Genomic DNA, 17215 nt, shown 5'->3' on the forward strand with positions numbered 1-17215 from the left:
TTATTTTTACCACATTATTTATATCATTAGCCGGTGTTTGTCATTAGTTATATGGTATAACTGCACTATTAGCTCACATGAAAAAAATAGGCAATAGTAAGGCAACAAGTTAATACAATTTCCGAAAAAGATTCCAATGTGCAGTAGACCTAAGAATAAGCCCGAAAATAGAAAATTTGGCAACATACAATAAAAACCTAAAAAATAACAATAAACAATAAACCTAACAATAAACAAGCAATAATAAAAATGTGACTATATACAATAAACCTAATGATAAAAAAAAAAAAATATATATATATATATATATATATACACACCTTAAATGAACAATAAAAATAAACGTATTATTTAACAATAAACAAACAAAAAATGTTGCATCATAGTATATAGCAAATAAATTATTGGATGTATTGGGTTCTTTTTGTAAGACCTTCCACCAATCAGGGAGGGAGGTCCATGTTGGGAGGGAACCCGGCGATGCCACACGGTTCCTTCTATTTTACACCCCGACACTAGCTGACGCGGCTTTAATTCAGCAGCGATTTCGGTCCGGTGTTGCTCTGACCTTTCCCGGTTCTGAAGGTCAGCATGGCGGGCTGGCCCTCCCCGGCCGCACTGCGAGCCACCATCAGCACCTCGTACAGGCTGGACGGCTCCAGCTCCGACAGCCGCAGCGTCTTCTCGCTGCCGGGGACTCGCACCGTGTACCAGCTGACCACCAAGGAGCCCATCTCGTCCACCTGAGGAGCACAAACATCAGCCTTCCAGTCCCGGTTTGTTTTTCCTTCCTCCAAAATTTCGAGGGCCCTTCCAAGCTCCACTAACGAGGGGAACGGTCACGGCAACGGCGCCCGTGAGAGCCCTGTGTCACCATTTCCTGAGCCTGCGACTCGCTGCCAACGCACGCACGGCGAGCGTGGGTTTTTACGATCCTGCAGAGCTTGTTAGAGGGGATACGACCGACCCGACTCCGCTCCTACCTTCCCCGTTTTAATGAGCCCATTACGTAGCATCCACAGCTGTTTATAGCGTGAAAAGCTCCAGCGAGTGGACTTTTTTTTCCTGGGAACGGTGCAGTGAGGGCCCCCCGCTGCGGTCGCGGCTACAATCTGATTATTGGACGGTGGCTCGTTCGAAGACACTTTTGTGCGAATTAAGTTTTGTGAAGTCGCTTTCAGTTCATTTTGACCCGCTCGGCCGGGAAAAGAAAATCCCACTAACCCGAAAACGAGAGCCAGCTGCCAATTCTTTCAAAAGGAGACTCGATTTCCTTCCTGATCATAGAGATCTCATCTTTTGTCCATTACATCAAATCCTAACTCTGGTACTTTTCACGTACTATTTGATGCACGCTACGGTTTCACGTACAAACAACGTGACCGCGTGTCCCAACTTATCGTACTGACGTTCGTGATTCTCTGCACCCCACCTTGCGGTATTTGACGAAGTAGGCGTTGATGGGGCTGCCCCCGTCGCGCCCCGCCCTCCACTCCAGGTCGTACAGGTCGGGCTTGTGCGTCTGCGGCGGGCTGGTGATGATGGGAGCCTCCGGCGTCGGCCCCCTCCCGCTCTTCTCGGCGTTGCCGGGCGGTCCGAAGGGCTCCGCCGCCCCCGCCCCCTCCGTCGGGAGGCGCCCCTCGCCCTCGTCGCTCTGCATGGGGTGCAGCGACGGCCGGGCCTCCGGCAGCGCCGCCAGGGTGGTGCCCGGTTGGAGCTCTGTGCGGGAGGAGAGGAGGTGGAGGTTCAGCAGAGAGGCTGGGCGGTCACGGAGTGAAGATATTTAATAATTCCGTCGTCACAAATACACATGGTGAGAACATAATCCTCAGACCTTTGTCACGAGCTCTGGAATACGAGATGGAGCTTCATTCAGCATTACTTCAATTTCCGTATAGTTCAGCACATCTTTTTCATTCCAGAGAGCGGTGGAGAGAGACGGGGTAGGGAGTGAAGAGGGAAGGAGTGACACCGGGTTGGAACCTGGGTCACTGCATGGCTGTCTGCCGGGCTTGATGTGCTAAGAACACGTGCGCGTCACCTGAGTAAATCCAGCCCCGGTCGCACAATTTACTAAAAACACTCTCACTTTGCAGATTGCGAACGAGCGTTTAATACGATTGCAGCTTTGTTTCGTGGCTCTTAAATGAGGCCTCCTCCGTTGCAGTGGCTTTTGAATCACCGTCATCGAGGGGGAAAATGGAGACTAGCCAAAGAGCCGGAGCCAAGACAGCAGCATGACTCTACCTGCGAGGAACAGATGTGGGACTGTTTGTCCATAGCGGAGCAGCCAGCCAGCGCGGCTGGAAAGTTTTACACCGGGAACAAATCCTTCAATCTATGTAAAATAACAAGGAAAAGCTGGATCGCCACAGCAGCACATAATCACGCTTTGTTTTTGTTTGGGTTTTAATTAATTTTTTATTTATTTATTTATTTTTAAACCCAATGCCAGCGCTACGTGGGCACACCTGGGGAAATGATTCAAGCTGGGAGCCTTGTTATGGCCGACACCGGCTTGGCTCGGCCCCGACGGAAAGTTTGCACAGACGCTCGGAGGACAGAGTGAGCGTGGCCGAAGCGGAGGACAACTTTATATACGGCGACGTGCCTCTTTGCAAGGATTATAATCGGTGGAATTGACAAAAAAAATAAACAACAAAAAGGGTACAGCATAAGGGTCACGAAGCCAAATGAGGGTTTGATGCGAGTAGACCGGGCGTGTGTTTCTCAAAGTCACACTGCCAAAAGCCAGAGAGGACACTTATTGAGAAAAATAATGAGACAGCTAAACAGAGGAATGATGGAGTTAAAGCAGCACGGTCACAGGGGAGAGTCCAGGTTCCAGGTTCCAGGGTCCAGGGTCCTACGTCCAGTTTTGTTGTGCGCGGCACCGGTTCACTTTACAAAACAAACGGTCCTGGAGCTGGTAACGCTAGACCTGATCCCGGGACTGTGGCCAGCTGCCACACATTCCACACACCGGCCATTAAAATACCGGAGAGAATCAGAGCCGGGCGCAACATCCAGTCCGGCACCCCCACCACACACACGCGCGCACACACACACACACACACACACACACACACACACCTCTGAGTCACAGCCCAACCACAGCAAGGCCTCCTCTCACTATGCCGTTCGAGACCTAAACATGGAGGGCACCAGGACCCAGGAGTCCTGCTACGGCACCATGCTGCTCCAGCAAAGCGGTCGCTCCATGTAGCGCACAGCTTCTGGGATTAGATGACATGAATCACAGGTGACGGTGGGTTCAGGGTGCGGCCAACTCCCGAGACCTGCCGCTCTCTCTCTCGAGTTGCTTTCTCGTACCATCGCCACGGTAACCCGACGGCGTCTCGGCGGCCGCACGACGCAGCCCGTCACCACACAATCTGCCCCATGCGCGGAGACGTGAGGATTTGCCGCACGCTCGACGTCGGGGTCGCCAGCATCTCCCGAGTGTTCTCCGTGATGGATCGCAGCAACGCTCCGTGGAAATAAACACGGCCGTTTACCTTCGGCTGGGATGGCATTTTCGATAAGCTCTAGTGCCTGGTACCTTGACAACAAGCGAACACACACTGACCTTTAAGTGCCTCCCTGTGCTTGGCAAACCCTTATCAGCTCCCTGTTCTGTTTGCGCACATAAATGCGGTTTGCACACACACACACACACACACACACACACACACACACACACACACACACACACACACACACACACACACACACACACACACACACACACACACACACACACACACACACACACACACACACACACACACCGCAACTCCGAGGCATTAGAAACCCCATTCTTCTTCTGGAGGTGAAGACGAAGGGAGGCAACATTCGCAGAGGAACCTCAGCAGAATCCTCTCTGATTTCCGCGCCCTGTATCTTTATCTGTGGAGCGGCATTAATCACGGCTGCAGATGGAGGGAGGTCGTTGAGAAATGGGGCCCGGGGATGGAGCTCGGGGGTCTGGGGAACCGGGGGAGGGGAGGCAGGGGGGGGGTTGGCTTGGGGTTGATGTGTTAATAAATAAAAGGCAGTTGTGTGTGATGTTGACAGCTGGGTGGTCTGGCCCTCGTCATAACCCTCCGCAGCTACTCCTTACATTCCAGAGTCCGGGGGCTTATCCCCGACCGTGCGCACAAAGCTCACTCTCACACTCGGCCTCAGGAGGAGGGCGGCCCCGGCCAAGCCTCTCCTACCGGCGCACACGCACACACACACACACACACACACACACACACACACACACCAGCATGCCAGGCCTCCCTACAGATTTGCTGGGGCCTACAGAGATCTGGCCTGCCCGGACGCCTTTCCATTCCCCTTCCTCTCGCGGCCAAGTCTAACAGCTCACCATGGCAACCAGAATCAGACGAGGCCTTTCTAATTCAGCGTGAACTAGGCCGGTGTGAGGCCGGTGTCCTGGAGGTAACACGTGTGAACGCCACCGGGCAGAGCCGGAGACACGTACCCGGTCGGATGGCGAGCAGGGCAGACGACTGCGCCGAGCCGATGCCGTTGTCCAGGAGGCACTGGTACACGCCGGCGTCCTTTGCCGTGACCTCCGTGACAGCCAGCGAGGAGCCGGAGATCTGGAAGCGCCGGGACGGGGAGATGGGGTCGGCGTTGAACATCCAGGTGATGTTGGGGGAGGGGTTCCCTTGCGACGCACAGGTGAAGTGGGCCGAGGAGCCCGGGGAGACGGCCTGGTCGTCCAGACCCTGCACCAGGGACACCGGCTCTGCGCGTGGAGGAAAGAGAGAGAGAATGGAAAGAGAGAATAAGACGAAATTAAGCTGCAAGCAAAGTGCTTGTGTTGGTGGGAAATCGGCTGGGAGGAGTTCGCAAAAGTACGTAGAGCATGGAAATGACCAAAAAGCAACAAAATAAATCACAGTGCCTTTTTTCTAACATTAAATTCAACGCATTGCCACGCCCACACCGTGTGACGAAAGCTCAATCTTTTAACAATTTTTTAATTGTGAAGGTGCCTTGTAGACATTTGCCAACTTTGACGTCGATCCGAAAAATCGCCTGGGAGGACTTCAAATATGGCCGACTTCCCTTTCGGTTTCGGTGATGGCGGCAATTTTTTTTCCGTCCAGTGATGTTACATAAGTGTATCGAATTTCGCAAGCTTACGTGGGAAAAAAAGTGAATAGGTTTGATTTGTTGTAATTTTCAGGGGGGCGGAGGCAGCCATTTTGCCACGCCCATGCACTGGATCCATAGAAAATCAAATGCCACACTGGGACGGACGAGTGTGCAAAGTTTGGTAAATTTTTCAGTATCTTAAGGCCCCAAAAAGCCGACTCTGAAGAACATGGAGAATAAACAGAACAATAAGGAACCGGGTCCTCTCCCCACATTGTGTGGGCTCGGACCCTAATTTTGATCTATTTTGTCGACAAACTCTCAGCGTGCAGCACAAGGTGCTTGGCACAGAAATCAAGCGCGAGGAAACAACGTCAAGGCTTTCTTGTGGATGTCAGATGGGCAGCACACTACGGCAAAACGAGTCTCCAAACTCAGTGTACTCAAGACGCATGTGTCAGATCCAGTTGACATAGTCTCATAAAAAAGTCATGAACATCCAAGAATAGACAAAATACGAAATTGTATTGTAGTGACAGTCTTTATATACCATGAATGAAACAATAAAATCATGTACTTTCGGCAAGTTATTGCTAAAAACAGTGATTCGGTAGAGTAGAGTAGAGTAGAATAGGGGAAGATTAGAGGTGGAGTAGAGTCAAGGAATAGTAGAGGGAGGTCGAGTAAAGAAGTAGTAGAGCAGAGTGGAGTAGAGGGAGAGTAGAAGTAGAGCGTCAGACTGGACCCTCCATCCAACCCCTCACCCAGGACGTTCACGGTGTATCTGGGCCCTTCCACGGTGCCGTTCTGGGTGCGAGCGCTGCACCAGTAGCTCCCGGCGTCGCCGCTTGCCACCGAGCTGAGGACCAGGCTGCCGTGCTGCCGCCGGCGGCCGGGCCCCAGCGCCGCCGCCCGCCCGTCCTTCAGCCACGTGGCGGGGGCGGCAGGGCGGCCGCTCACCAGGCACTCCAGCGTCAGCGGCTGGGACAGCTCCACCGACACCGTCCTGGGGGAGGTGGGGAACGCTATCCGCACGGGTAGGGGGCCGTCCGAGGCTGCGGAGGAAGAACCCGCAGCGTTACCAAAAAGAAAAGAACAATCTGCATATTCATCTTCGAGAATCAGCGAGGATTCAACCAACCCCCGCGTTATTGGGGAGGGACTGCAGTTTTGCCCCATCCTCTCAATATTTCCACATAAAATTATCATAAACAATAATTCCGCATCACCACACATATATTGACCAATATAACTGAAATAGATTGTGCAAAACAGATGAACTGTAATGTGAAAATCGTCAACTGAGTCACTTTTCCACCACAAAAACGACAATAGAGGAATGGCTGACGTACATTTTTTCTATTTTTGTTGGTGACTTTTGACAATTTTCAAACATTGCTGCAATTTTGTAATTAGGCTCAGGAGGAAGCTCAAAATCAACCGAAAATTCACTCATTCTATTCCAAAAATTCTGTATATGGTTTTTAAAGCAGTAATTATCGAATATTCCCAGTGCCTGTCACACCACCGGTCACCATGTCAAATATCTTACGTTTGAATTTCCCACACAAACAAGCACGAAAGCAACGGAAAGATAACTGGACTCACGTTTGACTGCCAGCTTGGTGCCATGGGCCTGCACCCTGGTTTCCCCGGTAACAGGGTTGTAGGAGCCACACTTGTACGTCCCCTGATGCTGCGGTGACGCCGACAGGATCTGGAGGTTCCCTGAAGGGAGGACCAGGTAGTCGCCTGGGGGAGGGGGGGAGTCAGAGCAGTGGCGTTGTTATTTTCATCCCCTGTCGTGCGGCTTTGCACGTTCGTTTCGGCGGGACGAGGGCGCGAGAGTCGCATCCCAAAATTCTCTTTCGCCGTTGATATGTCACCTTCTGCTTCAGCCTCCGCTGACATGAATATCTCCCGAAAATGATGAGTCTGTATTTGAAGGTACGATTTGAGGGCTCAACAGGGCCCCGCTGACTGAGGCGTGATTTAACGAGTTAAGATGCAGTTAAGGGGTTAATTTAACTGAAGTCCCCTGACGGTCACAGATTAATGCGATTAAACAAAGAATATTGTGACTTGCGCGCACACACACACACACACACACACACACACACGCACACACAGTACCTGCGGACGCCTGCAGCCACTCCCCTCGGACCCTGAGCCGCGGCAGGGCAGGGGGGCGGCTGAGTGGGAGGGGACACTCGATCAGAACACTGCCGCCCTGCTGGACCGAGAGAGACCTGCGCTTCAACTCCACATAGTCTGCTATCTCTGCACGGGATGGAGGAAGAGGGGAGGAGAGAGGGAGAGAGAAAGAGGGAGGGAGGGAGTGAGAGAGAGGGAGAGAGGGAGGGAGTGAGAGAGAAGTAGGGAGGGAGGGAGGGAGTGAGTGAGAGAGAGGGAGGGAGGGAGGGAGGAGGAGGAGGGAGGGAGGGAGTGAGAGAGAGAGAGAGAGAGAGAGGGAGGGAGTGAGAGAGAAGTAGGGAGGGAGGGAGGGAGGGAGGGAGTGAGTGAGAGAGAGGGAGGGAGGGAGGGAGGAGGAGGAGGGAGGGAGGGAGGGAGTGAGAGAGAGAGAGAGGGAGGGAGGGGTGTTTAGAAGGTGTTCACTGTTGAAGCTGTTTGACATTATCATATACTGTATATGTGATATGCAAACACATACTTATGATGCATATGATATATACATCATATATTTTTTTCACTTTTAATATATTTTTCTTTCTACCTATAATGTACTGTATAATGTACTGTATGATGTACTGTATGATGTACTGTATGATGTACTGTATGATGTACTGTTTTACTGTTGGTCATGTTAATGAAGCCTTGATGAATTGAGAGAGAGAGAGAGAGACCACAGACAGACAGTCAGACAGACAGACAGACAGAGAGGTCAAAAAGAGAGGGAGAGAAGATAGTGAACGGGATTTTTGAGAGAAGGTAAAAATGAGGAAAGAAGACGATAAACGAAGAGACAAAGACAAAGATGAAGAGAGAGAGTGTGTGAGAGCGACAGCGAGAGCGAGAGAGAGAGAGAGAGGGAAGGAGTGTGTGTGTATGAGAGAGGGAGTTTTTAAAAAAGTATTTTATTCAACACGTGGAATCGACCAATTCCAGTAAGCCAAGCAATAAAAACTTGAAAGACAATTCAACGAACAAAGCAATAACTAAACACATACGTGTCATAATGATGTAGTGATTATAATACTGAAAAAGAGAGATGGAGAGAGAGAGAGAGAGAGAGGAGTCCTCGGTCATAAATCCCATATGACCAGTATCATGGAGTCGCTACTGGAGTCAAACTGTTTGTGTTGGATCGTTGACTTTGTTTATTGTTCCAGCAAACAGTCCAAGTCATCCCTGACCCCCCCCCACACTCATCCCGCCTCCTGCAGGAACCCACACACACACACACACAGACACACACAGACACACACACACGCACACACACACACACACACACACACACACACACACGCACACGCACACGCACACGCACACACACACACGCACACACACCCTCCACGGCTCATTAAGGGACGCCGGCCGAGGGGCGTCTGGAGCGCCGCAACTTCCTTCCTGCCCGCGTGCCGCCGAGCCGCGAGCAGCAGCTTTGCACTCCACCCGTCACTCCGCCCGTTCTCCAACCGGCTTCCTGCCTTTCTTTCCCCACGGGCGGCTTTGAAGAAAGCTGTGAGCCGGGGGAAGTGTGTGTGTGTGTGTGTGTGTGTGTGTGTGTGTGTGTGTGTGTGTGTGTGTGTGTGTGTGTGTGTGTGTGTGTGTGTGTGTGAAACCCTGCGTGTGCATGTACAGGCTACGTGCACGTGTCACACTTTATCGACTTAATCCATCCCTGCGGGGACATTAAGCTGTTTGATACGGACGAGAGGTGGGAAAGCTCCTGCGACCGGCGGCCATCTCCAAGGTCCCGCTCACGGTGAAACAGCGCTTTTCAAGCAGAGGGACGTGCTGAGAACAGCAACGTCCACAAAAATAAAAGGTGTTTTCAACTGTTTTTGGAAACACTTTCTGTCACAAATGATCACGTGGTTTTTTGGGAGTTTTTGGTCTGCGCCACATTACATGTCTTCTCTGTGTTGTCATGAATACGGTGAATTCTCATGGAGTGCTCTGTTTCTTTTTCGTTTCTTCAAGTTCTTGCTCTGCGTGTACGGGGCCCAACAATTAGGGTTGCCGAGTTGCCCGGGTAAACCAAATTTGGGCAACTGGTGTAACCATCCAGTGCGGTCTGGTTGCCACGTTGTCAACCAAAAAAAAGGCCGATTTAAAGACTGTTTATCCTGTGGCAAAATGGTGAAACAAGTAAGAATATTGAAATATGGATGATAATCAATAATAAAAACAATTAAAATTTGGCAACCATGATGTCAGTGTTGGCAGCCTACATCTGATGCATCTGATGCATGCCAGGTGCTGAAGCGGCTACGTGAATGCCTTCGCAGTACCTGCTATGGCCACACGGGCGCGGCGGCTGACGACGGCGCGGCCGTTGTCCAGGCGGGCCACGCACTGGTAGTCGCCCACGTGGGCGGGCTGCAGGGAGGGGATGGCGAGGGCTTCCCCGCTGAGCCGCACCCCGGGCAGGGTGCCGGCGTCCAGGGCGGCCCCTCCGAAGCGCCAGGACACCAGTGCCGCGGGAGGGCTCACCGAGCAGCGCAGGACGGCCGCCGAGCCGCGGGTCTGCAGCACGGAGACGGGCTCGGAGCGGAAGGAAGGATACTGGGCTGCTGCAGGGGACGGCGGGAGGGGGAAGAGAAAGGGGTTAAAAGGTGGAACCACGTGTGGACCTGAGCACCGCGGTTAAAGAACCAATACCGCCGTCCACTCGCTTTGCGCAAAATTCTATAGTCTAAAGTCGATAGCACTAACAGACTGTTGCATTATCACGTCTTGGTTTATTGCTTTATGCCTTGGGTCAACATCTCGAAAGGAGGGAACGTTACCGTGCGCGGTTTAAATTCCTTAATTGAGGGAACTGGCGTGAACTGACCTGAGCAGCTGATGAGCAGCGACTGGCTGAGGCACAGCACAGTGGACAGGAGGACCCTGAGGCCACCGTCCATGTTGACCCTTGACCCCTGCCAGCCGTGGCGTCCCGTGCACACGCCCTCGGCCGCTCAGCGAACACACCTGCAGCGCACGCACGCACACAGGCACGCACACACACACGCACACACACACACACACACACACACACACACACACACACACGCGCGCGCACACACACACAGACGGACGCACACACACAGCAGGAGAGAGAAAGAGACAAAGCAGCACATTAAACCGTTGAAGAGCCTGATAAACTTCCTGTTTCTCCCCAAAGGGAAAAAGGGAGCGTGGCCAGTGATAGAATGTCACACGTTAGCGTCACCGCGGCAACCGGTGGTAAACAAAGCAGATTCTCATGAGCGCCGCTCTCTAGAGTCAACAACGGAGCGGGAGAGCGAGCGCAGGAACCACAGCAGTTTGGAGCAGGAGGAGGGTTTTCCTTCGTAGATCTCCAACTCCCCCAGTAATGTGCAGTCGCTCGCTGGGAGAACGCGACGGCGAGAAAACGGTTAACGTGTTTTTTTTTGGGGGGGGTTGGGTGGTATATTTTTTTCCACGGTGAGAGGACGTGCCAGCTCGGATAATCACACGGCTCTTTGCAGCCAAGAAGCGCTTTAACGAGAGCTTGACACTTTGAACTACTGGCGCCGAATCGGGTTCTGCGTCCAACACGCGTAGTGAGTGCACCGCGGCAGGGAGCGACCTGCGGGAGAAGGAAGCAGCGGAGGTGTCGCTTCAGCGGAGGAAGAGCCCACTTGGTCGCGACCGTCCGGCGGGGGGGCCCCCGAAAGCCGACCGCTGCCTTTTTTTTGTGTCCGAAGACGAAAAACAAAAAGGAAAACACAAAACACGACAAAGGAAGGAAACCACGACGGGGAAAATCAATTAAGTTCCCGAATGAATCCGGAATCCCCATCCCTCTAATCTCCCCGACACTTCCCCTTAACACACCCCTTGATCAGTGCCCTGCCCCCCCCCACTCCCCCCCGCTGACCCCTCTTCTCGCCCCACTCCGGGGTGGAGGCTGGAAGGGCCCTGGAATGCCCCGCGGGGAGCTCCCACCCCCCTTAAAACCGATCCACTCCTAATATCGCCCTCTTGTCACAGTGTGTGGCGCCCTCACAGGTTCACTGTACCCTGAAGTGCGCACACACGCGCACACACACCCACACACACACACGCGCACACACACACACGCGCACACACACACGCGCGCGCACACACAAACACACACACACACACACACAATGGGGGACCTGAAGAGGCCACACGAATGGAGGGACAGAGTGAAGGGTAACGTAATTAGGAGCATTCCTCTCTCCTTTTCATCCCTCGCTCCCAGCGCCACCTCCTCCGTCTCCTTTTCCTCTCACAGTAATCCGCCGACCAGAGGCTTTGATCCCCGGGTTCCCGGCCGGTGACCGCTCGGGTTCGAGCCTGAGGCCATGGGGTGAAGAGTTGCTGCGTGTGTGTGTGTGTGTGTGTGTGTGTGTGTGTGTGTGTGTGTGTGTGTGTGTGTGTGTGTGTGTGTGTGTGTGTGTGTTTGTATGGGGGCCAAACAATGGCTGCCCAGCTGCGACATTCACGCCGATAGTTTGCGGACGCGAGCGGAAGGGCAGGAAGTTTGAGGAAGGTGACGGAGGGAAATGAAGAAAGTCAAAGGATGGCATCCGACCGGCGTTCTATAAATATATATAATCAATATGTAATTAATATATAATCAATATATAATCTGTATATGACCTTTATATAATCAATATATAATCAACATATAATCTATATATAATCTATATATATTCTTTACATTGATATGAACCATACAATATACTGTATATACTGTATACAATATAAAGTATCTTCCCTGCTGAATCCAACCGCGACCCCTCATATTGAACTGTAATACCAGAGTTTGCCATCAGACTGAAAGTTTAATGCTTCAAGCGTCATGTTTTCAGTATATAAAACACAATATACACTTTTTTTATGATAACATGGCGTGATTTTTAACTGAATATCTTTTTGAACCCTCCCCTCACCGCGCACACACGCATCCAGCTTGGCTGTGGTCGGTGCTTCTTTTGTGTTGTTCAATAAGAAACTGAGTAAAATAAAACTACATCTAAAATAAAAAAAACACACTTTTAAATTTGGAGGAACGGGGCTAGGGGACGCACAGTTGAGCGCAGTTGGCGGGGCGCCCCGTCGCTGGTGCGCCGATGGGATGGGCCCCTCGCAGCCACTGGGCCCTGGTGCAGCTGCACCGGTTGCACCGACGGTGGTTTAGCCACTGATTTTCCCCTCGATGACCCGCGCGGTCCCTCCAAGGAGACAGACAATTTGCGACGCCTGGTCCAACACTCACACCTCAGACGTCGGTGGAGGAGAAATGTATTTTTCCTCATGTTCATTAGTTTTACTACTGTGTTAATTTCACAAGGGTGTTAAAAGGCATCGTCTTTGTTTCACCACAGAGTTCAACAGTGTCCAAGTGACCTTCTTTACACACTTGTCACCTCTCTCTCTCTCTCTCTCTCTCTCTCTCTCTCTCTCTCTCTCTCTCTCTCTCTCTCTCTCTCTCTCTCTCTCTCTCTCTCTCCTCTCTCTCTCTCTCTCTCTCTCTCTCTCTCTCTCTCTCTCTCTCTCTCTCTCTCTCTCTCTCTCTCTCTCCTCCTCCCCCTCCTCCTCCTCTTCCTCCCTCTGAAGGAGGAGTCGGAGAAGAGGCAGGAAATAATAAACTCCCACCACTGCTCCCGGCCCACGCCCCTCTCTCACCCCAAGGTCAGAGGTCATGGGGGGTTGGTGGAAGCGGGGGGGCAGGATCACCTCCCCCCTCTCTCTCTCTCCCTCCCTCTCTCTTTTATTGCCTCTGCATATGGACAACGCAGCACATGTCAGAGTGCTTTGAAGGAGAAAATAATCAACATGTCAAACGCTGTTGCACTGCTCCGTCGGCATGGCAACCACAGCTACTGTCAACATCACTCAGTCATCGTGCTTGTGAGTGTGTGCGCGTGCGTGCGTGCGTGTGCGTGGATGTGTGTGTGTGTGTGTGTGTGTGCAAGTGTGTGTGTGCGTGTGCTTGCATGTGTGTGCGTGTGTGTGTTTGTGTGATGTCACCTGCTCATATTTAGGCTTAGCTGTGATTTTCAGTTCCGCTACTGATTGATGTTGCTTCGGATAAAAGCCTGTACTAAATGTAAAGTTATGTGTGTGCGTGTGCGTGTGCGTGTGCGCGTGTGTGCGTCTTCCAGGTAGATCAAACCCACATGGCTCCGCCTGCGTTTCTCCTTTCCGCGAGTCCCGACAGGCCCCGCTCTGCTGCCCCTCGTCCTGAGTGGAAACTATCTCCCTCTCTCCTGCAGGAATAATGATATATAATTACAATAATAACAATGGCGCTATACAAATCCACGGTGGCTGGAGACGGGCACGCTGGCTCGCAGGGTGCTGGGAAACCAGAGCTGGATGTGGAACCCAATTTCTCTCTCTCGCGCTCTCCTCTCTCCTCTCTCTCTCTCTCTCATCTCTCTCTCTCTCTCTCTCTCTCTCATCTCTCTCTCTCTCTCTCTCTCTCTCTCTCTCTCTCTCTCTCTCTCTCTCTCTCTCTCTCTCTCTCTCTCTCTCTCTCTCTCTCTCTCTGCAGCCATATCTGTCTTTCTATCTCTCCGTCTCCATCTCTATCTCTCCCTCCGTCTCTCTCTCCATCATGGGAATTTAATACGACAATGATCACAGGGAACTTAGCGCGGTCGACACTTCTGGATGCAGAGTGCCCGGTGCAGAATCTGACTGAGGCTCCTCAAACTGAACTGCACGGTGGGGACTCCGGATCAGAACCAGAGTCTCTGACAGATGAAGCACCAGCCCCCCGACCGTCTCTGACGCGTCTTTTTTCTGTTATTAATCTGTTGCTTTCAGAGGGGGTTGGGGTTTAGTTTTGACTGGCTAGCTACACACGCACGTACACACACACACACACACACGCACACACACACACACACACGCACACACACACACACACACACACGCACACACACGCACACGGCGGCATATCGGGCCCGTGGATCTGGCATGACGAGGAAGAGGGACATCATTCCTCCTCTTATCTGCTCGGCTGCTTCCACCGACATCCGCCAGCATGAAGCGTCTCAGAGGAGACAGACGCTTCTGAGCGCGACGATCAAAGTGCACCCTGATGCTGGCGGGCAGTGAGACAGGCGGGGAGACAGGCAGGGAGACATGCAGGGAGACAAGCAGCGAGACAGGAAGGGAGACGGGCAGGGAGGAAGTTAGGACAGGTAGGCAGAAAGTAAGACAGGTGGGCAGTAAGACACGTAGGCAGACAGTAATACAGGTCGTAAGACAGTAGGACAGACATGCAGTAAGACAGGAAGGCAGTTAGGTAGACAGGAAGACAGGTACTTCCCACCTTGGCGTTGGCAACCACTTCTAAAAGTTTGTGTCGAGCCCGGGCCGGTGGGCGCATAAAGACAGGCAGATAGCCAGACAGACAGACAGACAGACAGACAGGACCCGCCCGACTGCCTTTCCCTCTTCTGATCAAAACTAAAACACAAACAGTCGTCCAGACAAAAGTCAAACAGGAGGATCTCACATCGCTCTGTCGCCCGCGACCCCTGAGGGCCCGCTGTCCTCCTATCTCCTCCTCTCTCCTCCTCCTCTTTCCTCCTCCTCCTCTCATTGTGCTGTCCCATGAACTGCTTAAGTTTCTAGTGTTTCAAAGCTTAGTATTAGTATTAGAGTGAAGACGTTTATATCAAATCGATGTTAATTACTGACACACACACACACACACACACACACACACACACACACACACACGAGCGCGCGCACACGCAGCAACATCCACCCACATTGTGCTTTTGCACTCATGACGGATGCTAAAAGTTGATCCAGACCCAAGGACAGTTCATGAAGAAAAATGTTCTGCTTGTGTCACTGAGTTCAAGAGGAAAAAGTCCCTTTGTGTGAAACTGTGTGTGTGTGTGTGTGTTACTGTTTTTGTGTATGTGTGTCTGTATCTGTTTGTGTAGCGTGTGTGTGTGTGTGTGTGTGTGTGTGTGCGTGCGTGTGTGTGTGCCTGCATGCGTGTGTGTGTGTGTGTGTTGCGTGGGTGACATGTTTGGGAAAAGTCTGACTGACACTTGGCTTAAGTGTGTGAAAGAGAAGAGGAAACTGAGCTGCTATCCTAATAGAGCTTTGTCACTCATTCTCTCTCTCCCTCCCTCTCTCTCTCTCTCTCTTAACCCCAGACCCCTGCATGCCAGACAAAGTCCCAGGTGTGAATTTGATAAGTTTTGTGACTCAATGCTGAAATATAACACAATGTTTGCTGACTTGTGTAACACTGGACCACGGCAAACAACTGAACCATTGTGCCGGTGAGAATCCAGGCATCAGCAGCTCTCCGCTGCTACCCAGTTTCCAAGTTGGATTCCAGTTAAAAAAAGAAATAGGTTCATGAGGCAGCATGATGATCTTAAGTGAATCATCCCCAGACGGCGTGCTGGGACAGGGGGAGGCAGCGCCCCCATGCTCCCTGAGCACCGGCTGCACCGGGGGTAACACTAGACCAGCGAGAGAGGGACGCATACAGGAATAGCTCCATCCATCGCCTCATAGGACTAGATGGATTCCCGGTGATGACACTGGAGAAAATAAACATTCTGACAGGCCGCCCCCAGGGTGGGGTGGGTGGAGGGTGGGTGGGGGGGTGTTAGCACCTGCACTTCCCCTTTGGTCGGCTTTCAGGAAAGACCTTCTCAAAGCCCCCGCCTCCATGTGGGGCCTCGCCCATATCGCTGTCATATTGGGTAAACAGGGACAAGGGCAGCGGCGAGGAGCATCAAAGGAGCCCGGGGGGGTGGAGGAGGCGGAGGGGCGGAGGGGGAGGAGGGGGAGGAGGGGAGGACAGGGGCATCAGTCTTGTCTTTCCAGCCCACAAGGCCGCACAGCTGAAGGAATGAGATGCTCCCTCTACCCTGCTCTACTCCGCAGGGAATGGATGAACATCTTAAAAAAATGTGATTCGATGGTTAAATGTGTCGATATAAAGGTGAAATGCAAAGTACAATTGTGTCCATTATTTGAAGTTTGACTTACAGGCATCAATGTGACGCCAAACAAAGGAACCCGGGTAACACTTTCCTCTGACAGTCCACCGTTGTCTTTGCAATTGAGACTTAAGTCAATGTTACTCGAACCCAACTTCGCGTCGCCTTCCACCGAGCCGAGTGTCAAACGTCTCGTCGGTCCAAATAAAGTGTAACCGCACCCTGATGGATAAATAGATCGGAGCGGAACGGAGCAGCGCCCGCTCCCCGGTGCGACGGTCTAATCTGACCCCGAGACGCTGGCGGGTGGCTCTCATGCTAAAGACGAAACCTGTCGAAACTCGCCCTCGCAGTCCCACTGACAGAGGATCTGCAATACCCACATTCCACGAGGGGGGGGGGGCAGTGTGTCTGAGGGAGATGAACAGACAAAAAAAAAAAAAACAGAGGGAGGAGAAAGAGAAAGTGAGAGAGAGAGAGAGAGAGATGAAGAATGGGCACGTCGCGAGAGGAACACACGTTAAAAATAGAGACAAACAACAAACATGTGCGTGGAGGGACGAGTCGACGGGAAAGGATCCGCGGAGATGAAAGGTCATTTCATCCCGTCGCGTTTCGCTGCGCGGAGTTTTGGACCTCATCAACCGTTAATATTAAAGACCGAAAGGCCGAAAAGAACAGGACCAACAAAGCTTATTCAGTACCCTCCAACACTCTGGTGCTAAGCCAGAAAAGGCAAAGCTACAATTGTGATATAAAAATCATTAGAAAACAGCTGACAACGACATGTTTTCTATTTTGTTTTTTTCCCAGGGACCAAGCACCTCTCCCCTGGGCCCTAACCCTCCCTGTCGACCAGGTACGGGAGACCCCTTCCACGGCGGCAAAGGTCCAGGAGCCGTTTGACCGCGTCGGCCTTATGGCCTTGCCGCGCTAACCTCCTCCTC

General features: G+C 52.1%; 1 protein-coding gene across 2 annotated transcripts in view; it reads right to left on the reverse strand.

The window, feature by feature from the left end:
• The window catches only part of cdon (cell adhesion associated, oncogene regulated), a 39331-nt gene that overhangs the window by 9846 nt on the left and 12270 nt on the right, over window positions 1-17215 (reverse strand). Inside the window, exons 1-9 of one of the 2 annotated variants that reach the window (XM_080006327.1) lie at window positions 13461-13543; window positions 10136-10275; window positions 9591-9872; window positions 7249-7395; window positions 6724-6867; window positions 5880-6170; window positions 4493-4762; window positions 1433-1719; window positions 569-743 (exon numbers count right to left, since the gene is read on the reverse strand). In XM_080006327.1, coding sequence (XP_079862453.1) covers window positions 569-743; window positions 1433-1719; window positions 4493-4762; window positions 5880-6170; window positions 6724-6867; window positions 7249-7395; window positions 9591-9872; window positions 10136-10208 — 1669 coding nt within the window. In that variant the 5' untranslated portion in view covers window positions 10209-10275; window positions 13461-13543. Of the gene's footprint in view, window positions 1-568; window positions 744-1432; window positions 1720-4492; window positions 4763-5879; window positions 6171-6723; window positions 6868-7248; window positions 7396-9590; window positions 9873-10135; window positions 10276-13460; window positions 13544-17215 lie in introns of those variants that run through there. The other variant, XM_080006326.1, reaches the window with a different exon arrangement.

This window comes from Zeus faber, assembly GCF_960531495.2.
Source record: "Zeus faber genome assembly, chromosome: 9".
Classification (NCBI taxonomy): domain Eukaryota; kingdom Metazoa; phylum Chordata; class Actinopteri; order Zeiformes; family Zeidae; genus Zeus; species Zeus faber.